The sequence below is a fragment of the Pezoporus flaviventris genome, unplaced genomic scaffold (genome assembly GCF_033815535.1).
Source record: "Pezoporus flaviventris isolate CSIRO_AGI_PZ_B2104156 unplaced genomic scaffold, CSIRO_AGI_Pfla_v1 ptg000040l, whole genome shotgun sequence".
In the NCBI taxonomy this organism is placed as follows: Eukaryota; Metazoa; Chordata; class Aves; order Psittaciformes; family Psittacidae; genus Pezoporus; species Pezoporus flaviventris.
Window position 1 is genome coordinate 10,754,007 of NW_026892588.1, and position 27,097 is coordinate 10,781,103.

Below are 27,097 nucleotides of genomic sequence, written 5' to 3' on the forward strand. Positions count from 1 at the left end.
GTGAGTGTCTGATGTAAGTGACCCACGGCTACAGATTCTAAGAAACACCAGTACGTTGAGCCCGTAAGTAAGTGTGGCTGTGAGTAGTTGTTCACAGACATGAGCACACAGGTGTGAAGCTCCACGTACAATGCAAGGTGAGTTAGATGGCCAAGAAAGAAACCCACTGAAGCCAGAAAACTGAGTAAGAAATTAGCCTGTATGAAGTGCTGGTTTTCTTGATGTTAGAGGAATGGTTGCTGAAAACCACAGCCTTTGGTACTGACCATCTGGGTAGAAAAACCTGTATAATCATTAAAACTTCCAGGCTGAGAATATTAAAAAAAAATCTTTTCCAAGCAGTATGCTTTCAGCCTCATTAAGATTTCTGCACTTGCAATCACTTATTTTCATTCCCTCTAAAATATTACTCCTGCCTTTATTGGTATAGAGATCCTTTTAGTTTGTATTCTAATTTAAATTCAATTTCTCTCACTCACCCCCAATTTCAAGAGCAGGAGGGGTGTGGGGAGAGGAGAAGCAGGGAGGAAGCCAACCTGGATTGTGACAGCTTCAGTTTGAAACTCCTGCTCTGGAAAAAAATCCCTAAGCAAGACTAAGCCTGAGCAGTGACATGGCTGATGTATGTGTGCATTGGGGATTTTATTGTACTGCTGCTCCTGATGAACAGGAGGAGGAGGATTTAAAGTCAAATCCTTTGTATTTCATATCAACAGCTCAAACACTGTCTGTAGTACAGGACCTACTCTCCACTCTGTCTTCAGCTTTTCCTCTTTGATTGTCAACTTTGTGATGACTGATCCCTCACAGGCAGGTTTTGTGTGGCTTGGCAGTGTGAGGACTGCTAATGTGCCTGGTTTCTGGCAGGTAGACTCACCAGACCACGGTGCAGTGGTAGCTGCACTAAATTTCATTGGGCCTAAATACTGTATGTTGGCAAGACATTCAGTTAACGTACACCCACTTCGAGCAGTACCATATAGAGCTTTTTCTCTTTTACTGCTTTCCTGTTTAAGACAATCTTTTCTCACAAAATCAACCTGCTTCCTTATGGCAAGCACCAAGATTGGGAGACTGCCAGTGAGATATGACACTGAACAGATAACTGTCATTGAGGATTCTAGGACTGAATTTGAGAGGCAGAATAAGAACTTCTCTGTAGAGAGGAACCTCTGTGGAATCACTTAGCACCTTGTAGGACCGACTTCTGATGCTGCCTTTAATAAGGCACTCCTGCTACACAGGACAGGAAGTCCAGAGCTCACTGCTTCTCAGTAGCAGAAAAGGAAAATAAAGGAATTTTGCAAGGAAAAACTATTACAAAAATCAAATAAGGCTGAATAAGCTTTCAAAAGCATTCAATCTTCTACTGCACTGGAAGGGTGAGAAAGAGGGGGCCTGACACTACAGACCATTCAGTTAGGAAGAGGAGAGTACACTGAGCTGTACCTTCATATAGTGCTTGAAGATATCTGCTGCTGCATGCATGTCCACAATGTCATAAATTATCAGCTTACTAAAGGCAGCCAAAAGGTTTCTTCTCTTATGTAAAGCTTCAATTTTGTTGGCTTCATCTTCTTCATCTCCCTCTGAAAGCAACAACAACAATAAAACGTTCATAAGAAACTGCGATGTTCTAAAGCTACGTTATCAAAGAGCAGCTTCTGGAAAAAAAACAGTTCTTTAACATGGAGCAGGGGTTTTTGCTAAAATGAAAGGTGTGAATTCTTGAGTCCTCCCTATGGTAGGACTTTCAGGAAAGCTCAGGAACATGAAACGCCAATGACCCAGGATGCTCTCTACAGTCCTGAGTAGGTACTGAACATAATCCACATGGAACTGAATCGCTTATTTACTTTACCCTGTAAAAGGCCATGGAAAAGACTTCTTTAATGCTTTTTGCTGAACTTATGAAACACAGGACATTTGGAGATGATTCATTAATGTAGCTAAACTATAAATATTCCACAGAAGGAAAATTAGAAGCAGCAATACTTGTACTACATGCCTGGGATTTTCAGATATGAAATCGATGACTCTAAAGCATCAATAACAACAGGGAGTTAAACTGAGTTGTAAGAAACATTAATATTGAATACCAATGTTGTAAGTATTAAGTCCCCATGTAAGACTCCACTCTGTGAATGAAAATGAAACTACACACAAAGAAATGTTAAATACAATATATATATAAAATAAAAACATTCCACAACTTATATAAGAAAATTAAATCATCTGTCACAGTGTGATTAAAGTAAGTATTCTCTGGTACTGAGAAGAGCTTATTCTTGGAGGGAATCTTCCAGCCAGTTTGAAGAAGTACAGAGCTGGGCAGGGGGAGGATTAAGTCACGTATGTGATCAGAGGCAATCTCTCATGACTGGAGTTGACTGTAACTCTGTAAGCACATTTTAATACTGAGATGCTTTAACCCACAGGATTGAAGCCCATTAGCACACACCCACCCCCTTTCTTTATTTTTTATTACTACTGATGTGTTCTGAATACCAAAAGTTATAAATGGCCAGACTGACTTCATGAGTCAGAGTAGCATAAGGGAACGGAGATTACATATAAAAAGATCTTGATCCATCTTTTTACTGCCTTCCCAGTTCAATCACAGGATGTTAAAGAACAGCAAAAAAACAGACACTGTCCTCCTAAAGTCTATCCTTGATGTATTATTCTGAACGTTGAACTCGCCAAGTATGATTAACTGCACATGGATTTCTGATGAAGGTACTTCAAAATGTGTTCTTCCCAGGAAACTTTAAAGAGATGCTTAACAAAGATGCTAGCTACTGAGGAGCTGGGGAGCTAGAAAACTGAAAGCACCTTTAGGGCCAGAATACATTCTCCAAGACCTTAGTTCTACATATTGCTGTCTGAAACAGCCCCTGTGTGTCATGCTGACATGCAAATAAGTGAATAATGCGCTAATTCAGATGATGTGCCAAAAAGAGTACTAGAGTGTGAACTCAGCAGCTCTTTCACAAAGTTTGACTATCTGGGAATCCATCACTGTCTAAAGCTATTTAGAATTTGGAAATTGGATACCTCTGTACTTGCATTTAGGCATTTATAACTCACAACAGCAGCACCAAGTGATATAAAACCAGACCTAAATGACAAATCTGCCTCTCCCTGACTGAAAGCCAAAAATCTCACATCATCCTCTGAAGAGGTAGAGATGGGGCTCACCTCAAACTCTGGCCTCTCAAAGTGCAGCCATACACAAAAGCCTAGGAATGAGCTAGGAAGCAAGCAAGCATACTTGATACTTTTCCCCAAGTACTTTCCTAGTCTCCAACCACACCAATGATGTCCTGAGCTTGATTTGATTATCCTGGGGGAGGAGGAGAAGAGATGTTTATTTAGTAACTGCAGTTTCTTAAGGCCTTCTTTGCCTAGAGCTTTGCTGGTAAGGTTTGTCTTCAGGATCCTATAACTCTGTTGGGAAACTCTAAAGGGTTTCTCTATGTACTGTTCCATCATACTTCTTCCCTTGAAGCCATATTAAATGAAGCCTGCTGCTGAGATAAGACTGTACTGTTATGGAAATAAATGTTAAGAAAAATATAGAACAGTAAAAGAAGAATAATTCTGTCCAGATTTATGGCACGTAGTTACAGGCTAGTCCCATGCCTTCTGAAAATATATTTTTTTATCAAGTGAACTTTATAAGTACATACTCTTCTTTAACACAGTAGTACTGAATATTGAATATTTCATATTCACACCTCCCAGAAATAAAGATGGAATAATTCAAAAACATTTGAGGAAACTCGCCTGAAAATTCTGTTTTCTTCTTTCTTTTATGGCTGTTAAAAAGTAGAAAACATGGAAGCTGAACATACCCATGCTCTGGTTTTCATCATCTTGGTCAATGAAGACATGGTCCATCACAAAACTGAGAAGTTCTGACTGGAGGCCTGAATCTGGATTGAACACCAAAGGCTGAAGACCTTCTCGGCCTCCAGTCATCAGCTGATGACTAAATATCATCAAGAGATCACAGAGCAGCATGAAAGCCTGAAAGGCAAAAGAGAATGAATGCAGAAAGGAGGGTCAGTCAGTAAGTACAATATTTAAATCTATATAATATATAAAAATATGTATTTATATATATTTTATATATTATATTTATATATAAATATAAATATATAATTTATCTAATTTTCCCATATGCCCTGCTATTATTAAATGTCTTTAACTGTACTCAATTGCAGTACAATTGTACTCAATAACTTTAAAATTTGGTGTGATTCCTACATAAAGTTTACTACCTCTTCCATGTCAAAGGTTGATCTATATCAAACTTCCATTTCTTCTCTATGAGAAAAATTCTAAATCTACCTCTGATCCAAGAACTGTAGCCAAATTTACAGTAAAGAAAAAACACCTCTTTTGATAAGCACTTAGACAAGTTAAACAAGCACAAAAATAAACATTATGAGAGAAAATCCAAGCTCAGTCACTGTCAGATCCTGAAAATAGAGAAGCAGCTTTAAAGAAATTCTTGCAGTATTTCATCAAATCTCTGCAAAAAGAATCAAGTACCTAAACAGCTTTCAAATCTAGATAAAAACCAACCACAGCACAACTCTTAATGATTTATGCTCATAACTGTTACACCCTCACTACTTGAGAACAGAGTGAGAAGGCAGCTATTACCAGCTTGCTTTCTTTCAAGGGCTTATCTGCATGCTCTCATGCACGAGAATAACAGTTTTCCCCAATGGCTTAAGTCAGTGTCATAGCCAGCTGTATTCATTTGCACTACATTCAACGCCTGAGCACCTTTCAGAAAGTACTTTTTAATCATCTTATTTTTTCTGTCTTTAACCTCAGATTCTGAAAACTGAGAGGATGGTTCAGTGTCTGCATGTGTAGAAAGACTCCTAGAAGGTCGATGTTGGATGTGCTGTCTCTTCCCCAGAAGCCTGCAGGAGTCTCACTTAGGGCAGTGTCAATCACGATTCCCAGGTAGGTGGTAGGCCAGAGGCCTTTTCAACTGAACAGAGGCTGTAGAATAGCCCTGAGAGAGTCATGAAATCCAGTGTAGGCTTTAATTCAGTCCCATATTCCCCCTTTACAAAGGGCTGAACAGAAAAGATAGTTGTATGTGTGTTTAACACATTTTTGAACCAAGCCTTAGGAAAAGCAGCGAATGAGAGCAATCTGCTTTATAAACTTTCAGAATGAAATCTTTGTGAAAGGTGAACATCATAGCAACTCACTTCTTGGAGTATGTTATAAAATCTGAATGAGCTATACTCAGACAAGAACAAACTCGTTGTAAACTATGTTCTACTTAGGCTTTGGAAACGGATGCCACCATTTGGGATTTTTTTTATACTGGATCCAGAAAGTTGTGATTCATTTCAGTGATGATCTCACCTGCTCTAAAGTCCTCTGCTAGTCAATAGAATTTAGGCTCATCTTAATGTAGACTTCTAAAATAGAGCACATGAATAATGCACTAAATTATTTATACTATTTCTGTCCCATATAAAGACAGCAGTGGGCTCAGATACAGATGTCTGTGCATTGTAGCTATGTCGAGTCATTCAAATAGTCTAGGAAATTTTGAAATGTTTAAGTCATGTTTCTATAAAGACCTAACATTTTTTTCCCTTCCTTTGGTATATGCATTGATCTTCTCTGGAAAGAATGCATAGATAAATAATCAAACGAGGCAGGAAGACAATACAATTTACACAGAATTTTCAAAAAAGAAAAAGCCAGTAAACCAAATGGATTAAGACGCAGTCCTGCATTTGCAGCAATATATTTTTTAAGGAACAAAACTGAAAGACCAGAGAGGTGTCAGTTGGAAGGGACCTCTGGAGTCTCTAGTCAAACCTACTCTGACTGGGACACTTGCTGTCTCTAGGTGGTTGGTCGTGGCTTTGTCTTGCTGAAGCTTGCAAGCTTCCACAGAACTGTGAACTGCAAAGGAGCTTCTAAGAAAAGTTTAAATCGCCAATGAAAAGCCCAACACTGCGGCTACCAGTAATGAGAGAATAAAAACATGTTGAGGTTTATAATGAACAAAAAAAATCCCACTGCAGCAACAGGAAGGATCATTTGCCATTTGTTGATGTAGAAAAGACATTCATGATAGTTTAAGCTAGAATGGTTGGCATTCTCAGGAAGGTAGATGATATATTCACATTATGTAATATTAATAAAATATACCAAGAGTAACTACTCAGAATATTAAAAAACAATTACTAAAGTTAAATCTGCTGGAAGACAATGACACATCAGGGTCTTTTAAAAATACATAAACCAGCAACATCTACCAGCCTTTTATATTTAGATTGATTGTTGCAGAACGTGTAAATGCCAAGGAGAGCTATCTTTCAAAAAACTAGAGATGTCTTAAGAAGTAGTATCTTTTAGAAAAACACAGGCAAAAACCACAGGTGAGTTATTTACAGTCTTTGCAGAATCTTGGGAGGTCTGATAGAAACGCAATTTGTAGACAACTAAAAGATGTCAAAAGACTTGATACAAATCAGCATCTATCCATAAAATCTCAGCAAACAAACCAGCCATTTCCTTTTCAAAGACGGAATTATTTCAACAAGCCCTTCTATTTAATTTCTTTTATTTCCATTTCTAAACACATAGAGCAAAAGCTTCCCATTCCATGCATGCAGAGCTTCCCAAAAATCTAAACCAGAGAACTGGATAAGTAAACTGAGCCATAAAAAAAATCTAGTACCTTATTATGCAATCATATTTCACATATTTACTTATGGCGTATGTGTGCATGCACATACACATGCAAGAGAGATGCATGCACTTCAGTTTTCAGTCAGCTATGACAGAGGGAAGGACAGCAACCTAAGCTATTATGCTTATACTGATGAGACTCTAAAACCCCTTCCAGACATTTATATTTCTATAATGAAGACACTGTTTAAATACTTTACTCTGATTTTTCAAGAAGATCTAACTATTTGTGAAGTGATCATTTTTTCTACAGTGTGAGAGGACATCACATTCTTGGCAATATTCAGAGTATTTTTGTAAAATGAATTAACTTTTTTCCTGCTAGAAAACATGCAGTACTATGACCTGTACTGCTAGAAGCCTCAATTTTCTCCCATTAGCCACAATGGGAAAGAGATACAATAATTAGTATTCACCCCTGCATTTAACTGAATTATTAGGATAACAAAACAATGAAATACCATTGAGACTTCAGGCATTTGCTTTTGGCAGGAAAGGAGTCACTCCAGACTCCCTATTAGTTGGTAACAGGTAGAATATATCCCAAAATATACAGAGGAATATGCAGCCCATTTAAGGTCTCAGTCACCCTCTAAAAGTGCCTATTTCAAGCAATTAATAGTTGTCTAAAGAAACAGGCTTTTATTTTAGGTGATTTAGATGACTGAAGTTATGAGAGCTGAACATGAGCCTAAGCATCTAGGTAATCATTATATCAAAAATGAATTTGACATTAGCTGTGCTTTGAAGGTGCTTTTAACACAGCTCTTATTAAGAGTGTGTGTTTTATTTAGACAGAAGTTTTAAGTTTGATATAGTGTCATCCTGAGTTACAATTTAACATTCGCACTTCTCTAAAAGCACATGACAGACATTTCCTTTACCTGTTCTTTGACTGGAGTGTTGACATTTGATAAACACTGTTGGCAGACAGCCAGAAAGGATTTCACAGTTTTCCTCAATACCAACAAGTCCTCCTAGAATAAACATTAAAAAGGGATAATACATGGACATTAATAAAAGGTTGATAGGAATAAGAAAAATAAAAATATGGTCATAATTTCATACATTCAACCCTATAAACTGGCCAAACAAAAAAGGCCATGAGAAAGCATTCTACTTATAAAGCAGAATAAACCAAGCCACTAATTTTCAGAGGAATGACCCAAAGTTTCCCTGCAATAAATAACAGTAACAACAATAACAATAATCATCATCATAGAATATACATAACTAATTCTGTAACAATAATATCAATAACAATAATAATAAAAATAATAATAACAATTACATCCATTAGTTAAATTGTCTGTAATTTACCTTGAATCTAAATGTAACATTCAGAACAAAAGGGTTTAATACCTCAAGGTCAGCCTACCTGGTGGTTTATAAAGAATCCTGTACTTGGATATAAACAAAAGATGTAAAATACCAATGAATGTCTCAAGTTCAACAAAAGTATAATCCTAGCTGTCCACAGACATGGGAAACGTGAAGGCAAATCACAGAAACCTGATGAGTTACAGAGGAAGAAAGGAGGACTGCTGATCTGGAGAAAAAGGGATTTGTGGGTGGAAAAGATAAATGAATGACTGCTGTTGGTCACCTTGATATAGAGACAACTGTTTTGTATTTTAAATGCGGGTGCCAGAAGTGGCAGGCTCAATAGGAAAGCTGTGTACTTCAAGCTGGAAAATTAATGCTGTATCTTGATGAATTATTCGGGGTTTTTATGGATAACAAAATAAACTAGTGAAAACAAATCAAAACAAAATACTTTCCTCCATGATACCTCTACCAGCTTTCAGACAGAAGACAGTGTGCCCTGCAGAACAACCTCCAACCTAAATCTAAAAAAATCCTAAACAGGTTTATTTTACCTATTAAATGTTACTACATGTAACATTTTCCTTGCTAAAAATTCCAACATCCTAATTATGCTGGCTGTTCAGTCCATATCTCTTATTTCTAGTTTTAGCTTTTCTTATTGCTTCCTACTATAAGATCTTGTTACTCTTTGTTTACTGAAAAGCCTTTTTGTTGTCCATATGGTCTTCCTGTACTTGTTCACAACAGAAGGCAGGTCTGCAAGCATCCAAAAGCACCTCAAAGGGTTTCTAAATCTCTGACCCTCTTAAAATGTTCAACAGAGTGTAATTTTCTGATACAGACACTGAAGGTCTATCAGCTACCTCACCCTTCTTATTCCTAATAATTTTTAATCTGATCAGCCTTCTTGTTCCCAGATATAAACCTTCCACTTGGCATCATTACAATACCTCTTTGGGTTTTTAGTTGTATTTTGTTTATCAACTGATCTATATAATCTGCATTTTAAATGCCTTCACTTTTCCTCCTTTGATGATTGGTAAAAATGGATGATTGGATAAAAATCAGGGAATGGATGTCTCCTGGAATGCATCAGGAGCTATCCCATTGGGTGATGATTTCCAACCTACAGCTTTTTCTAATATATTAATCAGCTTTAAGCTACTGAATAGCAATTACATTAAATTCACATATTCACCTGAAATGCAGTGTGGTACCTAGTGTCTTACAGAAACTGGTATTTCAACTGCTTTCCTTATCAGTCAAAACCACAATCTTCTCAAGAACAGATTTATTTGTTCCTTCCAGTCTTATCTCCTGGCCACGTTCATTCTGCCCTTCAGCCTTGTATCAACTGTGTTTTCTGTCAGCCCGCCCAACATTTTACCTAGGACTGATGTCAGGCTTCTCAGTTCACTCTAACATAACCATCTGATTTATACTTTTGAACACTGGGCTTACAATCACTTTAATAACTTCCTACTTTCTATCACAATTATCTTTCATTTAGATGTTAATGAATTCAACAGAGAAATGAAAACCTATGAAAAATCCTATATAAAGGTTAAAAAGTGAATGAGTATGGCTCCCATTTGTCTGTCAAAGAATGAATAACATGTAGGTACACATTATTTATCCTCTCTCCTGATATCATGACGAAGATTCATTCTGAGAAGTTACAAACAGCAAGAGAAAGCCCAACTGAACAGAGCAACTGAGCCATCTGGAACTCTTCTAAATTTGGAGAAATCCCCAGACTACTACAGAGTAGTATTTTTCAAAAGAGAAAATGGGAACTACAAAAAATAATTAGATTTTCAAGTCTTTTACCATTCTCAGGCACACAGCCAAGGTCCTGCCTGATCTGCTGGCTTCAGCAGAAAACCGCTATGAAAATATTTTATGTCCTCTTGGTTGTTAGAGGAAAACCATGGGGCCACACCATGACCCAGGATAAAAATAGCCCTTTCCTGAACAAGTACAGCATAATATCTTCAAATTTAAGTAGTCCATGACAAGAACAAGAATAAGCTCCTAACCCTAATTATCACTTTTCTATTGAAACATTTTTGAAACATTAATACGCTGTTATCACTTCTTTAATATATATGATAACAATTGTAATCTACAAATGATATTACACAGATCTGCAGAGCACCCTCTTGTTAATAGCCTGGATAAACAACAGATGATATAATAAGAATGTAAGTGCAATAGTGCCTGTGAACAAAACACCCAAACCTACCTGTTCTGAGGAGTTCTTCGTCTAAAGACCGATAATGCTAAGAGGAAAGTTAACATGAATTTGCTTACAATTACCAGATTAAACAGTAACCTGGATATTACAAGGAAGCTTTTGAGAAAAGGAGAAGTCACCTTGTAAAGAAGTATAAAATCAGCATGAAAAGTGATCATGGAGAGGAACCTTGGGCTGGAACAGAGCAGCAGTTAAACCAAGTCAGACACCCCACCACTGCCTGGGCCTGGTGGCACGTCCTCTCTGCTAGAAGCCATAAGCAGCCTGCATCCACCTGCAGGACTGTCAGTTTAGGGTGTGACATGCAGGAACCCATACCTCAAACGCAGGTATGTGACTGTGGACTGCTTTGTGAGTGTAGGTACACATGAAGCTGGAGTACCCATGTGTCCAACAGCAGCCACGTGTAAGCAGGGGACCTCACGCTCCCCAGAAGAAGGGCAATGGGCCTGTACCCCACATATCCTGTGAGGGCTGGGGTGTGCACGTGTAACTCTTAAGCTGCGTGTGTCCTGGGGAGGGGATTAGCATAACTTGTGAACAGTTACAGGAGTGTAGTTTGACATTCGTAGGCATACATTAGCATTGTTCTATGATTATAAAAGTGTCTAGTATTCTGGTTTACCTGCGATATAGCTGATACTTATCCTGAGGATGTGTTACCCTGACTGCAGGTTAATTATATGTTGTTAATAAATCAATGAGTTGACTTCATCCTAATTTGATTTAAACCACAAACAGTTTTTCCCTGCCACACATAAAAAGCCTAGAGACCAACACACCCAGCCAGAGTCCAAAACATTCTGCAATATAAAGTATCTCTCAGAAAGCAATAAATGTGCCCTGGGCTTGGGCATAATGCCCACGACAGTTTCCAAACAAGGGCAATCCTCTCGGCAGAGAGGCTGTATTTTTGGAAGAGCCACCTGAACACCAGGATAAAGAATAACTGAATTTCAAAATAATTCTGTTCCCAACTGCATACCCCTGGTTGTTGTGTGTGACTTCGCTCTAGAACCAACACACAACATTCTTAAGCAATGTTGAACTCTTCTCAGAACTCATTTTCAAAGAAATCTTACCAGAAGCACCCATCCTGCCTCAAACTCCCTGCAATAAAATGTACACCTCATGGATGCCGAGCATACCTAATTGAGAAATGTAAAACTTGCAAATATATGCCCACTACAACCAAACTAAACACTTCCTCCCACAGAAACAGAACACCCTTGAATATTGTACACAGCAACTGAACGGCTACATGGTAACTAACTAGGCCAAACAGAGCAGCTACTATTTGCCAGCATGTGCTCACACACGCCCCAGCTGGCAGCAGACATTTCTTACAAATCAACCTCTCTCCATCTCTGATCTCTCAGCTTGGGTGCTTAAGATAAATCTAAAAAATTCATCTTCTAAACACGAGCCTGCAAACAAAAATTCATAAATCTAAGGGGTACAGAAAAACAAGGCCTCAGGATGGGGTTTATGAGAGATTATAAATTCCCCTCTCCCCAATTAGCCTTTTCATATTTTATTTTTCTTCTCTTCCCCACTATCCAGCTCCTACTTCCCTCCTACTGTGTTACCACCTTGCCTCCCCTTGCCCCTACCATCCTATAGGTAACAATGACCTTTCTTTCACAGACAGTTTACGTGATCTGTATTTAAGCAGAATCCAAGCAATTGCTCTCAGCTTGTATTTTTCTTTGTAATCTCCTGCTTTTATTTCAAACCTGAAATGTTTGTGTGTCCAAAAGCCTCTCTAATTTTTACAGCTACATCCACTGGTTTACTAAAGTTACCACTTCAGCCTACAAACCATCACCCCCCTCTGTCCTTAGAACCTTACAGCTACAGCAAAATCACACCAGAGAGCTGGATGGACATACATATTAAAATACTGCATCAGAAATGTTCCTGCTAAAGCCTGACTATATAAAAATTGCTCATGCAATTCCCTATTTTTCATTTTGAGATGCTCATGTTAATGCTTTTGTCTTCCCATACATCATACTTTAGATGTGAACCCCTTTAATGCCTACTAATTTACACGACTTATAAAACAACCATGGGCAAAATGATCTCCTAATGGATTAAATGACAGATATAGTGCAGATCAGATTTATTTTCACAGTGAACAAACTATGATGGTTTGATAGAAAAAACTCTCACAGAACAAAATGCTACAACCACATCACATTGCAAATTTATCCCATTTCTGTGGTGAGCACAGCTGCGGTTGCTGCTGGCCAGGTATGAAGAGCCAAAGGGCATTAATACAGACTACTCTTGAACTAAGCATGCAGCACACTCATTACTTTTATAAGGGGTGGGGTGAAACACCAACCACTAAGTTAATAACAGCTCTCCAGGTTACAGTAATTATGATTTTCATTCAGGATTCCAGAAGCAGAATTGATGTGTACTTCAAATGGTCATTCTTGATGGAGCTTTCATAATTCTTTCCATTCCTATAAACTACATTGTGAATCATTATGACTAATATAAATCAGAATAGTATTAGAAATATATGAAAGATCAGGGCTATTCTGCATTCATCACATAAAACAATGCCTCATACAAATGTATCCTATTTGGAAAAAGTAGGCAAAGCCATACAATTGCACTAAGCTTGTCTGCTAGAACAGTGGCTGAAATAAAGGTCTTTTTCAGTTTAACTGGACCGCCATGGTAAGATTGCAGAAAACAACCAGTATTTATACTTCGATATGAAAATGCAAAGCTTCTGACCAGGTTCTATACAGAAAGATGCTGTATATATTAGCCACTAGCTGTGGTTTAGAGTGAATGTTTCTTTTGCTGTAGCTTAGACACAAGGGAACAATGAAGCTTTCTTCCAGCAACGCTGACAGCTATCACTCTGCACCACCTATGTTATATTGCAGCAATTTACTGCATTTAGTTCCAAAAAATGGAGAAATGCAGTGGAAGGAGATTAAAATCTTGCCAAACGTTCGGCCTCTTGGCATTTGCACCAAGAGTCCACTGCTACTCAAGGGGGCCAGCAAATGGGATATATTCAATTTTCTCAGTTATAAGGATTCAGGATATAATGTAATATACTACCAGAATGCTAAAGAGAAATAAGCTAAAGAAGCTGAGAGAGGAAAATGAGAATGAAAGCTAAGAATAAAGAATACCAATTATTCTTTTTTTTTTCCTAGTAGCTTTTTAAAATTTCAATATATGTCAGTATTCAAAACAACTCAAAGAATTTACATTGTATTTTTATCATTTTATGTGCATTAAAAGCTTATTTTAGCAGTACTTTAGTATAGTAACTTTTTGATGCTGATGGGGAAATATGCTTACTACTTCAGCTTTCATATAATTTTCATTTGATGCATTACTTTTGAAAAAGCCCTAAAAAGACAGGATGTTGGCCCTGATTGATAAAGGTCCTGGAAAGTATAATAAATAAGTTACATGTAACATTGTTTTTACTGCATTACACTTGCATGCACTCACTTTTTATTAGTAATCATCTGCTAGTGACTTTACATTTCTATTTAGCACCATAAAAGATGAAAGTAAAAGGTAACAGACCAACAGTATTGTTTACAACTGTTAGGTATTGTCAACAATAGTTACCCATCCATTCCTGCAAACTGCTGCACTCACAATAAAGTGCATTTATCTTCAGCAATACAAATGTAAGAATCAGCTAGTATAAAACCCTGATAAAGACAAGCTTTAGCTGTTTGTACAGCTTTTATAGACATATGCATGATGGTAAATATATCCTGAAATATTGAATAAATCAAAACACCAACATTTTGTATGTTTCACGACATGAAATGACAGTACAGCAGGTGGAGTTACAGAGAATAAAATCTAATGCCTTCCTAGGCAAGTTGTGTTTCTTCAGTAAAATCTGTGTGATCAAATGTCTACTTACTTTGGAAGGGGAACCTTCAGTGATTTTCACCAGCTGCCAGAGGATAGAGTAATGGGAACACTGCAGTGCCTGAACAACAATCTGTAACAGAGAGGATACAAAGAATTCCAGCACATTGGAATTATCAAGCATATCAGTAAAGTGTATGTAGAATTTACAATGCATTTTTGGGAGAAGAAATAAGAGCAGTTCTTAAATAGCAATTTTTGTTTTCAGTGATGTTTCTCCTTAGTCAGTTTGGTGCAATAAGAAATGAGCCTACTACAGGTGAAAAATATACTGTCTAAATGCTGGGAAATGGAACAGAAAACTGTGCATTAGAGTACACCAAGAGGTGATGTCACAGCATGCTGGAAGTACAACCCAACATCTCCATCTCTCACATCAAAAGCATCTGTTTAAATATAAAACAGTCTAAAAGTTTGTTCCATTGTTTAAATGACAGCCCAATTGCTAAGAAAAAAAAAGGGAGAAAATACAAACTGTCTCATGGAGAAGACCAGGCTCGTACTTAGGGAACCCATAAAAGTCTTTAAAATTTCAAATCTCTATTAGGCGCTAAAAATGTCAAAACTTTTTTGGCTTGAAGATGCTTCCAGCAGTCAGTGGTTCTGTGCAGAATAAATCAAGTTTGTAACAGCTTTAATCAATTCACAAAGTACTTTTTTTAAAGGTATCACTAAAGACTAAAAATCATTACTTTTCAGTGAACTTCTTCGAGTGGACTGAAGGAAGAAACACTGAGGAGAGTTGAGATTTCAGAAGGCTGCTCTTAACTTGTTACAGAAGTATCTGGGGAGCCATATCACTCTCAAACCTAGAAACTGAAGATGCCTGGTAGCTGCATGTACAGTTTTTATCTTCTGGCCCCTTCCCTCCAGGTAGCACAATTCCAACATTAAGTAGCAACCTCAGAGAGAGCAGGAGGTCCCAGAGCTTAAAGCCATGACTTTCATGTGGTCTGTGGTGACATGTCCTCCATATGGTCCTTTTTAGAAAATAACTTTATGGCATTTCATGAGATTTTTTTTTTTTTCTTCTAAATGAAGTTGATTTAGAATTAACAACTGGCTTCTAACTGAAATCAAATTATAACTTAAAATGTGCTGAAATGCTGGAGTAGGCATTCTGCAGTCTAAACTGGAATCTTGGGAGAATCTGAAATGACTCGTGCGCTCATCCATTAGAGATTAAGACCAAACAGGGAAGAAACAAAGTCTAAGATGTGTCTACTCTAAGAACTCCACTGGAAAGGCTGGCCATCATCCCTGCTATATGTTCGTGTTTACTTGTGATAATACTGATTACAGCCAAGGTTTACAAATGTTGGGTTTCATTGTAAACATGATGATTTATGCATTGCTTTTCACAGCAAGGAACATTAGTTATTCCTTACTTCACAGTTGAGAAAGGTGAGGAAGTAGCTCAAAAATCTCATATTCCAAGATTTTTCACCTCCTCATCAGGGCCTCACTACAGCATAAATTTCATTCAAAACTCCATGGTTTTCCTAAATAACTGCAGTCTAGTGCATTAACCTTTTGAATTTCTCGATGAATAGACTCTCTAAAACTTTGAATCCCCAAATGATGCAGTGCAGATATTGCTCACCGTACCTGTTCTGGCATAGCTCCGTGTTCAATTCCAGTTCTTAGTAATCTGTAGCAGTTACTGAACAGATCCCATTTTGTGAGATCATGTGCGCTAGAATGAGAGGTAACAAAGAGAGATTAGTTGTGTTCCTCAAAACCACAGGACAGCAAGAATATAGTCTGACCTGGCAGCTCAGTGAGCTTTGGTATTTTTGCAAAGCTGTGACAATCCAGTCTGCTGACAAAGCAGCTGCACAATTAGTTCACACCATGCTAAAAGCAGAAGTTAGGCTTTTGGATAATTGAGGAAAAATGTTTTACTACATGGGAATTCTGTAGGAATGAGATAAACTCTCTGCATATCATACATCTTTAAGGGTTACTTAAGTGTAGCTACAAATTCCTCCTGAATGTTGCCTCTAAATCATCTTTCCTTTTCGGTTCTAAACACTGAAAGAACTCCAGAAGGCACTTTCCTGGACACTACAGCAGAAACTATGGCCAAAGTCTAGCAACATATACTGAATTAAAAATGGCTTTAAACAGAATTAAATTACAGATTTTTCTGCTGTATCATTTGGAGAAAAATAATATACATTAACACTAGATGTTAAATACCCTGAAATACTAAAGTAAGACAGCATGGCATGATGTACACAAGACAGGTGGTTGCCACCCCCCGGTCACTGTTTCACATTTCAGTTGTACCAACTTGATTGACCACTGAGAGGAATACAAGTGAGATTAGCAACATACATTAAACAGCCTCAGAGACCTCAACAGCTTGTGATACAGCTTTTTTAAATACACAGGTGAGAAAGGCCATGAACTTGGTTTGAGGGTTGGAGCACCTCTCCTATGGACACAGGCTTGAAAGAGTTGGGGTTGTTGAGCCTGGAGAAGGATCCAGGGAAACCTCAGAGCAGCTTCCAGTGCCTAAAGGGGGTACAAGAAACCTGGGGAGGGGCTTTTTACAAGGGCCTGTAATGGCAAAACACAGGGGAATGGCTTTAAGGTGACAGAGGGGACATTGAGATGAGACATTAGGCAGAATTTCTTTCCTGTGAGGGTGGTGAGGCCCAGAGAAGCTGTGACTGCCCCATCCCTGGCAGTGTTCAAAGCCAGGTTGGACAGGGCTTGGAGCAATCTGGTCTAGTGGAAGGTGACCCTGCCCATGGCAGGGGGTGGGAAATGGATGAGCTTTAAGGTCCCTTCCTACCCATCCTGTGATTTTATGATTCTATGAAATCCAGAAGAAATTACAAAACATCAGGTTGCCTGAAAGCCAAAAATTCTCTCTCACAAAATTTTAAACTTTTTTTCTGCAATGGAATTAAACTGAGATAATTTGAAACAGTTTATAACATGTTTGTAAAAGACCAAGGCACCTCAGAATAATCTGAACTGTGGTGATTATTTATGGTGATTTAAATACTCACCTGGAAGAAGGGATACTCAGTTTGGCAAGTGTAAATTAGGTAAAGCTGGCTCTTGCATCTGGCTCCCTTTCATCCCAGCACCTCGATCACCAAGAGACGCTTCACTTTTCCCACCCCTTTGTGTCTTCCCTGCTTTGGAGCCGTCCCACTTTGTTTAAATAACTAACTACCCTGCTCAGCCAGAAAAAATAATTCTCTAGTTCTGAAACAGAGGCTGAATTTGAGATTGGGAATAGCCAGATCCTGCTGAAAGCCTAGTATGAAATGCTTCTAGTCTGGAGTGTGTCAGCGCTGGAAAACCTCACTGGTTAAGTTTCACAGAAAACATTAATGGCCTTGTGCTGAGAGCAAGTGAAATATGCCTGACGGTTGTGTCATTAAGGCAAGGTGCATCTTGACTTCTAGCTCAAATCCATGCATAGAACAACAGGAAAACTTACAAACAAAAGGAAACTAGAATGTAAAAATATTGGCTCTACCTTTGAATCTGGATGCTCTTCAAAATATGAAAATAAAATGTTTCATAGGTAAATTACAGGCTGTCAGAGAACTGCTTCTGACTAGTGATATTAAGCACATAGTTTCTGCTTCAGCAAATCACAAGAACTGCTAGTAAGGCAGAGTTGTACCTCCTTAATTACAGAGCTGTAATTAAAGCAGTAAAATCTCCTTGGTGTGCAGAGGAAGATATCAGCATAGATTATCCCACAGGGAATAGGAAAGGAAAAACTGTCTCATTTCCACCTTTTCATATTAGAGTCCCCCATGTCAGGAACCCTTCATGGGGGGCATGCCCCTCTGACTTGGCAGCTGGGGGGCACCTGAGCACTGTGCTCTGAGCCTGGTCTTACAGCTGATCTCAGGAAGAGCTTTTCAGCTTCCAAACCAGAAAAATTCTAACTACATACATATTCCATAGGAGTTTTCCAAATACACTTCCTTAACGAAGAGCCTCATTAAATTTAGGCACATTCTGGCACATCTTTGTCTCTTCTGAAGTACTTAACAATCAAAACTATAGTTATAAAGGTACCTTGGACACAATACAATTCTCCACAGAGGTTCAGATTGGCACAAATGCTCCAGAACGAAAAACCACCCAACATGGAATTTTCCCTTTGTCCCTCCATGTCAGAGAGTCTTCATGGATTACAGAAAACATTTCATCCAAGGTTTCTTTTCATCCCTATAGATAGCACTGTCTGCTGGGCATGTTTCTGCCAGGAAGTAGTTAGATGAAGTAAAGGTACCAGTTCCACAATGTTTCTGAAAGCTTGGCAAGAAGCGGCTTAGAAAACTTCCTTTTCACAGAGGTGATCTCTCCACCCAAAAAACTGCTTCTCTTTTTGAAGATGCACAATGTGGAAGACTTTGAACAGCTGTGCTAGATGCAGTCTAATTTCTCTACTGAGGTTTCATTTATCATCATTTCTACTACTTCTGGATATAACAAACTTCTGAGTACATTAGTCTGAAGGATGCACTGGCCAACTACTAGAAAAAAGCTTAAGCAAACAGTTTTTATAACAGGTAGAGAAGATCTGGTCTGACCATGAATTTACCTACCTGGGTAGTGTTCTGACTGATGATGCTTATACTGACTCTCGAGAGTTACTCTAGCCACCTGCAGGCTTATGAAGCCAGTGTGGAGGCAGGAGGGAATCTAATTCAAAAGCATACTTGAGGACTACTGGACAGTAATACCAACAACCCCGATTTCTAAACATGAAACATTTCCTATACAAGACAGCATCAAAGGGCACATCCACACTAACAGAGGTGACGCTTGAGATGCACACATCTTGCACTGAATTAACTGAAGTAATTATATAAGAAATGCTGATATTTTACAGTACACAAACTGCTACAGCACTGGTGTGCTATGCGTGAAAGCTCAGCTGAATTAGGCTGGAGTCAGTATAAAAAAATTGCCTCCATGTAGTTAAGGACAGAAAAATCTCTATAAACATCATTGAGACCCTGGCAAAGAAAAGAAGCCCAAGTATATAATCCAGGTGTTCTACTCCAAAGACCTCAAGAAAATTTGTTCTTGCATTCTGAAAACTTGGAAGGAAGCACTGTAATGATGAATTTCATTTGTACTGCAATACTGATATCCTTGTTTTATGAAAAGACATGAATTAAAAAGTGTGCTGTGAGCCCTCTTGGAAAAAGTATTAGCTTAGGCTTGGGCAATCTCAGTAGGGAAGCTTTTTGGTCTGGAAAGCTTTCCTAATAATCCCCTGTATTTTCACCTTGCTGGGCTGCTTCTTCCTAAGACATGAACAAGCAGCAGCTACCAAGAAACACAAGAACAGATAAGATACAGAGGAGTTTCTCTCACTGGAAGAAGAGATGATTTGTTTCTTTTCAAAGCCTCAGCAACAACTTTATCAGTGCACATTTATAAGATAGGAAAGGCATCAGTTGTCAGCCTGCAATTTCAGCTTCTTCCATTCATTTAATTTCTTTTGGCTTCCAACTGGTGACAGACAATGACAATATCAGACAACAGCCACTGTTTTTGACATGAGAAAGCTCAATGCAAGATTTGAAGATTCTAATCTCATAGCTAAACGTTCAGCAAAAATCGCATTGTATGGTATGATTGTTTCCTTTCACAAAGAAATCACATAGGACATTACATTCAGTAGAGAAACTAAAAGATTTCATTACTTCATTATATACAAGCAGATATTAATTAGAAATTCCCATTGAACTATAACCACTAATAACATATCAGCTTCAGCTTTCATTCTTTTCTCTTTCTTATTTTTTGAAGGCGAAGGTAGATGTCCCCAACCCCTATTTGTGTGTTATTCTGCAAGGCTTTCTTTACAGTCTGAATTAACTCCCCAGAGATTTGGAGCCCAAAAGGAAAAAAATATATATGGGAGATGCAAAAAAGCTTTAAGATCTGTGCTTCTTTTCTGGATGTGAACTATAGCTTTCCCCAGTCCTCTCAGGAAAGGCAGAAGTGGCTCCAGTGTGTTACCAGGGAGACTGAAAACCTAATTTGCACATGTGTCAGTCTGCTGCTGTATAGAAATTAGTAATGATTTAATGATCTCTGTGGGACTCCTGTTGAATGGAAACAAACAGGAGATACTTCAGAGCCATTCTGTACGATGATCCAAGGCAGAATTTAGGATAAGCGAAGACTAAGCACAGAAAGAAAAGAGAAACTGAATCAGTTAAAATAATTCATGTAAGAGAGGTGGCAGAAGCAAGGTCCTCTCACTTACTGTGATAAGGAAGCATCCCTTGTGCACTGACTGTCTGCCGTGCAGGGGAATAGGACTTTTAGTAAGACACTCATGGGTGTAAAAATATTTAGTGCAAGGGATAGCATACCATTTGCAAATCAAATCTGTAAAAGTAATAGCACAAATGCCACTGATCATACAGCAATCTCTATGTCATATTTCAGGCCATATATTTTCTCATTTCTCAGCACTAAACATCAACTGATACTCACTGATAACATTTTTGAGGGAAAAAAATCACCTACTTGTGAAAAGAGGTTAACCTCTTTAATGTGGAGAGCACATTGTATATATCATCATCATCAGCTTCTTCCCCCTGAAAATGAAAGGACATCCATTAAAGTTCAGCAATCCAGCAGAGAACATTACTGCACAGGGGGAGCAGATTACTTTGAGGGTTTATGCTGACATTCAACTGTCTCCAAATTTTCCAATGACTTTTATCTGGATTCTATAACAATAATATTTAAATAACCACTGCATAGAACTAGGAAATAAATGAGATCATCTGACAATATTCAGCAGTACCACTGTGTTAATACTCAAATCAGTATTCTCCAGCAGTAGAAATCATTCCCAAGAATAAAACCTGAGTTCTACCTTATTTTACAAAAACAAATGAATTATCAGCTTTAACCATCAGCTGATGAAAGTGCTACAAGAATAAAGCCAAACACTTGTGACTCTCCACACCAGAAACCTGCAGGTATGAACAGCAAGTTTTTTAATATTATCAATAAAAAAATGTCTTTTCATATCCTTCACTGCTGTTCACTGTGTTACAGCCCGTAATGTATGCCAATCCCATTATGTGCATAGATTCACATACATTCAGAGCTGGATGGAAGGTTGGTGTTTTTTAATTTAGATTTTACAAACCTGAGGTAACAAGAAGAATAAATATTGCACAATTCAATCAAAACTTTCCATTTTTTTTTCTTTCTGGCTTTTAAAAATATTATTACCCTAATACTTTATGCAAACTGATTAGCAAATTCTCTTAGTGAAACAAGTTACTTTCAAAAGATAGTTCTTAAACCTCTGTCAGTGGGTGCCAGTGGAAAGAGCAAAGGCTGTTACTTATGGTGTCAGTTACTGGGCATCTGGTGTGGAGAACTAGGCTGGTTCTGAAGCTGGCAGTCCCACTCCAACCCTTTTTGCTACCTAGCTCAGCAACAGATTCCCAAAGTTTTTTGCCTTGCAGTTTCTGGTCCTGTTGGCCAGGGTCAAGGAACTTCAGCTATCCAAGTCTATCATCCATCTACTAAAACAGATGGCTAAGACATGTAATGTGGCATTAACTGAAAGGATTCTCTTGCTACACAGAGCTGGGCAGAGATGTAGCACAAATTCTGTAATGTCTTTCCACGTTCTGCTAAAGAAATTCCTAAGAAAGTGCATATAAAGTGGCAGACAGGTAGATAGCAAAGTAAATGTATCCTATCAAAGGATGTACAGTGACTCCACTTGTTCCTCTGGGTTGTGGAGTGCTTGCTTCCTGCATGCACTGTCTTTTTTACTCATGTATACTCCTACAGCAACAGAAAAATCTGTATTTACTCTGCAATGTGACAAGGCATTTATACAGTATACATCTATGTGACATATTAAAGACAAAAAAAAAGCTTATTTAATGTGCAATTCTGAAATTAAGACTGTAGATTAACTTTCTATAATTTTACATAAAAAATTAAATGTATCTGTCACGGTGCAATGCACGACTAGAAGAAGATCTATTTAACCCATAAATTGTGCTTAAAAAGCGTAAGAATTACAGCAAATTAAGTAATGTTACATGAAGTTAAACTGACGTAAAGCAAAAAAAAATGAGCAAGTTTTCTAGTGTTATTTAATGTATTCTGTCTTATGCATTTTGAAGTATACATTCTTACAAGTAATTCCCAGGTACCTCCAGGTTTCAGATTTCTATCTTTATTTCATTCTTTCTAGAGCTCTTGCAATATGACATTATAAATATTTTACTAAATCCTCTCTTCCATTCAAGACATAATCCAATCTTCATTCTGCTGCCTACATACTTGGGACAACTGGAATCATCACAAGCATTAATGTAAATGCACCTTTCTCTGCATTTTACATCAGCTTTCACCCATTCATCCAGTTAATTTCTTACGTGGACTGTTAAATACTAAACTAAATTTTCAGAAGCATGACTGCTTCATGGTCTTTGTTTCACAGCATCAGTGTTTTGCACGCTTAATGGCCAGCCCAAGGGATTTTTTACACAGTTATATAGCTCCAAATAATTATGAAATAGCTACTGCTGCACTACATCTTCAGATGGGTAATTTAATGACTTGGTAAGAATGTTTTCTGCAGTTCATTATACTGTATTTTAGAGAGTCTAACTAAATTAATTTTAAGAAAACAAACCTCCTGCAGCAGATCTTCTACAGAATGGTTGAACCGATCCACAAATTCATCAATAAGTTGGCTGTGGGCTATGTCAACTCTGTTCTGGATTGTATATTCTTCACTACAGAGTATGCTGTAAGTTTTGCTGCAGGCTTCGAGAACATCTGATTCCACGTGCTTTTCCACAACAAACTTGATCTGTTTCAATAAGGCATCCAGATGCTGTAGATCAGAAAAGAAGTTCAGCTTTCACCTCACCTGAACAATGAAACTCAAAGAAAAAAGTCATTCAAAGAATACACCAAATCAAGGTTAGATTACTAATATGCAAGATGCAGGCACACTGCTGTGGGACTAGAATAGTAATCAGATACTTGAAAGCAACCTTTGCTTGAAAGACTTCTTGCTCAAGGTACTGTACCTTTTCCATTCTGCCCGTGCTATAGATTTCCAGATCAAAATACTGAGGGATTTGCAGGAGATTTGCAACCTTCTCGGCATCAGCAGAATACTAGAACATCATTGAAATAAAATAAAAAAATAAGTGAAGTAAAAATAAATACCTACGCTACAGAATGAAAAAATTAAAGATAACTGCAAATACCAGCAAGAGATTTCTTTTGTTGAAAAATGTACCTTTGATAGCAACATAGGAAGCGCAATAATGAAATGTTCAGTCAATTTATTTCTGTCATCTATCTGAGTTTTCCTTTCTTTTGCTGTCAAGACCTGCAAGCAACCAAAAATAACTAAAATAAATACAACTTCCGCATATGGCTTTCATTATTTTTTCTAAAGTCTGCATTACAAACAAAAATCTACGCAAGTGTATTTTTAATAAATCAAAAGAGGAGGGAATAAAACACTCAAACACATTTGGACTGAAGAGTGATTAAATGGGAGGACCATGTGTCCTAAGAAGCCATGATTGAAAAGGAAAATATTATATTATCCAGCATGATATTGTCTCAACACATCATCATTTTATGAAGATTGAAATTCAAATATAACCAAAGTCAGTGGAAGTTTTGCTACTGCTTCCAAGTGAATTGAGCTGTGGCTTTCACACATTTAACGAAGTGTTAATGTAAGACCTCAGGGCTAACTGAAGTATAATTAAGAAAACCAAAAGCAAAACCACACTGTAACAGTGGTTTTCACTAGTAGATTCATGACCTCATCTCTAAACTGGAATGTAATTCTCAGTGAGAACATACATCCAAATTCACAGAATTCATTTACAAATTTCAGTGACAGATATACCGAAGTTACTAATGCTGTCATAGCAAAACCACCTTGAAACAGTGAACACAGAGACAATAATCAAAACGGCATGCTTCATAAAAGCTTAGATCTGGCTTTGTGGCTTCAGAAAAGAGAAAATACTTCTGAAAACAAAGAACGATAAAAATACTCAAGTTAGCTGATGATTTGTGTATAGCAAAGCTGCCAGACTGCACAATAAGGGTTACAAGCTGAAGTCAGAGAAGAGACTATTTCACAAGAAGGTGAGTGCACAATCAGAAATCTGCTCCCATTTCAACTTGGAGAATATGCTAGCAAGAGATGAGAACATGACAAACCTCTACTGACAAGTCAAGAGATCCCTGCAGTTACCATCCCACAACTCATGATCTAACTGAAAAGAAGCAAAAGCTAAATGTCATACCTACATCTCTCTGTAAGTGAGGAGGAACAGCTGGAAACAAAACATGTGCTTGGATGACAGGCAGCCTATTTTGTCAGCAGAAATTTGAAATAACCATGGAAGTGAGGTGGAACAGATTTGTAACCAGGTTAAGACATCACTTCCATAGTACATGGCATACAGCTGGATACATACAGCAGCAGTTGTAATCCCTGTACCAATGTGCGGTGCAGCACCATGGTGTCAGCAAAAGCTGCTTGCTCACCAGAAGGCAATGCAAATGTGTCTAGGACAACCACCCAGTCATATTCTGGTGACCTAATATTTGTATTCAGTGGTGCAATGAATTAATCTGGGCCCCCAAGCATGATCTCAAGGCTCTTTTGATCATACTATAGAAGGTGAAACTACTGAAATGTTTTCTTTAGCTTTAAAGAAAACAATACAGATATTGAAAAACTAAGACTAAGCAATTTGTTCAACTTACGTGAACTGAAGTGTAGATCTCTTGACATAAAAAAAATAACTTGGAAAGCTGATAGTGACACTATTTGGTGCTCCAAACAGAAAATACAAACATGACATTCTTGTTAAATTTAAAGGCTGCTTTGCCTGCTAGAACAGTCTGCAGCCACAGAAATGTTTCAATAAATTAGGAATTTATTAGAATATGCTATATGAATTTAGGTACATCAAGCATGTTTAAATTGGTGCTTTCTTGGAGCTTTTCCTGGGATGCTGTTTCTGGACATGAGGTTAACCTGCTTATTAACTGCTAGTTTATATCAATTCATAAGGTAAGTAACTGCATTTAGTTTAGAAATGAAGAATGCCAAGTCTATCTCCAGATTTCACCTTCATTAAGTCTGGGCATTTCTAATAAAGTAGTTACGATTATTTGGAACAGAACCTAACACAAGTACCAAATGTTTCCATGTTTGGTTTTTTTTCATTTTTAGTCTAACCTAAAGAAAAGGGGAACTATCAAAAACCAGGAAAGTACGTTTGGGAAGCTAGGATTCTTTTGGAACATGGATGTTGTTATTTATGAAGCATACACATGAAAGCCTATTGATCATCCTGACCTTGTGACTTACACTGAAATGCTTAAAAGTCCATGCCCAGCCTTGGGAACGGACTTCCACTGATCCCCAGTCACTATAAAATAAATGAAAGAGGCAGCTAGATTGCAATATGGCCAGAATGTCACATTCTTAAATGTTTAGGGCACTCAGCAGAAAAGACAAAGAGAGTAAACACGTAAAACCACAGATGTATTCAGGCTGGTCCCAGTTCCAATACTCCTACTCAAAGTAGACTCAGTTCAGGGATCAGACCAGGGTGCCCAGGGCTTTGTCCAGTCAAGTCTTGAAAGCCGCTAAGGATAGAAACTGCACAGACTCTCAGCTTCTGTTCCAGTGCTTAACTACTCTCATGATGAACATACTGTCAGCTTTTTCTGCAAATCCTACATCCATATTAGCAGCACATTCCCTTTTATGGAAGACAAAGGTAATCTTGTTCTATTCCTAAGGTATGCACTTTCGATTCTAATCTAGATTTAACATTAAGGGCTGTAGATGTGGGTACATTTCAAGTGTAAGCCAGGGGTATGCTAAAAAGACCATCTGGAAAAAAAAAAAAAAAAAAAAGATTTTTATGCTGCAACGTTTTTACTATTTGGCAATACAAAATCCCAAATCAGAGAAACAGAAACCTAAACATGTCCAGAAATAGAATTTCTACTACTTTTCTTCAAGTATGTTCACATGAAACAGGAAATGCCAATTATAAAAATCTAATTTAAAAGTGTCAAATTGTGTATGCAAACAAGTATTTTACGTCACTGTAGTAGTACACACAGGTCTGAGCTACCTACTGCAGTACCACTTACTCTCTTGCCAGTGCCTCTGCCTACTGGAGGATGTGCTTCAGCAGCTTGTCTGATTGTACACACCATCAACTCAATAAGAGCACTCTCCTGCCGGTCAGACATTGCTATGGAGGGAAAAGAACAAGTCACATCAGTTCTGATATGTGTGCAAGACATCTTAAAGAAGACAAATCTGTAAATGCAGTTATGAAACACAGTGAATAGAGACAACATTTTGTCCCATTTCTAAAATCAAGGCTTTCTTGCTTCCTCTTTGAATTACCACTCACATCATCTCAAAACGGGTACAGCAGAACTGAAAGAAGTCCAGAGAAATGTAATCTAGAAAAAGGATGAACGAAGGGGAATGTAACAAGGATCTAGAAAATAAAGAGCATCATGGAGGATAGAGAGCAACTGACTATTCACCATCCCCTTCCTTCTGTTCTTTGGGAAGTTCTTCTGGTCATATCTACAGGATCAAAACCCACCAGGCTATGCACAAGCAAAGAACCAAAGTGCCTAATTTCCTACCTGTGAAGGTCCCTGAACTAGGACAATCCTGAAGGATTCTGAAGGCTCTTGAGTGACACTCCTCACCATTAAGGACTCACTGCCAACAACCTCCCTGGCTACCTTGTGCACACAGAT

At 37.9% G+C, this 27,097-nt stretch overlaps 1 protein-coding gene across 3 annotated transcripts in view; it reads right to left on the reverse strand.

The window, feature by feature from the left end:
• Positions 1-27,097, reverse strand: part of STAG1 (STAG1 cohesin complex component) — a 181,446-nt gene that overhangs the window by 14,874 nt on the left and 139,475 nt on the right. For all 3 annotated transcript variants that reach the window (XM_061465266.1, XM_061465267.1, XM_061465268.1), the window contains 10 exons: positions 26,468-26,571; positions 23,562-23,654; positions 23,347-23,436; positions 22,944-23,147; positions 20,795-20,865; positions 15,869-15,956; positions 14,253-14,333; positions 7,629-7,721; positions 3,858-4,032; positions 1,450-1,589 (listed from right to left, as the gene is read on the reverse strand). In XM_061465266.1, the coding sequence (XP_061321250.1) occupies positions 1,450-1,589; positions 3,858-4,032; positions 7,629-7,721; positions 14,253-14,333; positions 15,869-15,956; positions 20,795-20,865; positions 22,944-23,147; positions 23,347-23,436; positions 23,562-23,654; positions 26,468-26,571 (1,139 nt within the window). The remainder of the gene's footprint in view (positions 1-1,449; positions 1,590-3,857; positions 4,033-7,628; positions 7,722-14,252; positions 14,334-15,868; positions 15,957-20,794; positions 20,866-22,943; positions 23,148-23,346; positions 23,437-23,561; positions 23,655-26,467; positions 26,572-27,097) is intronic.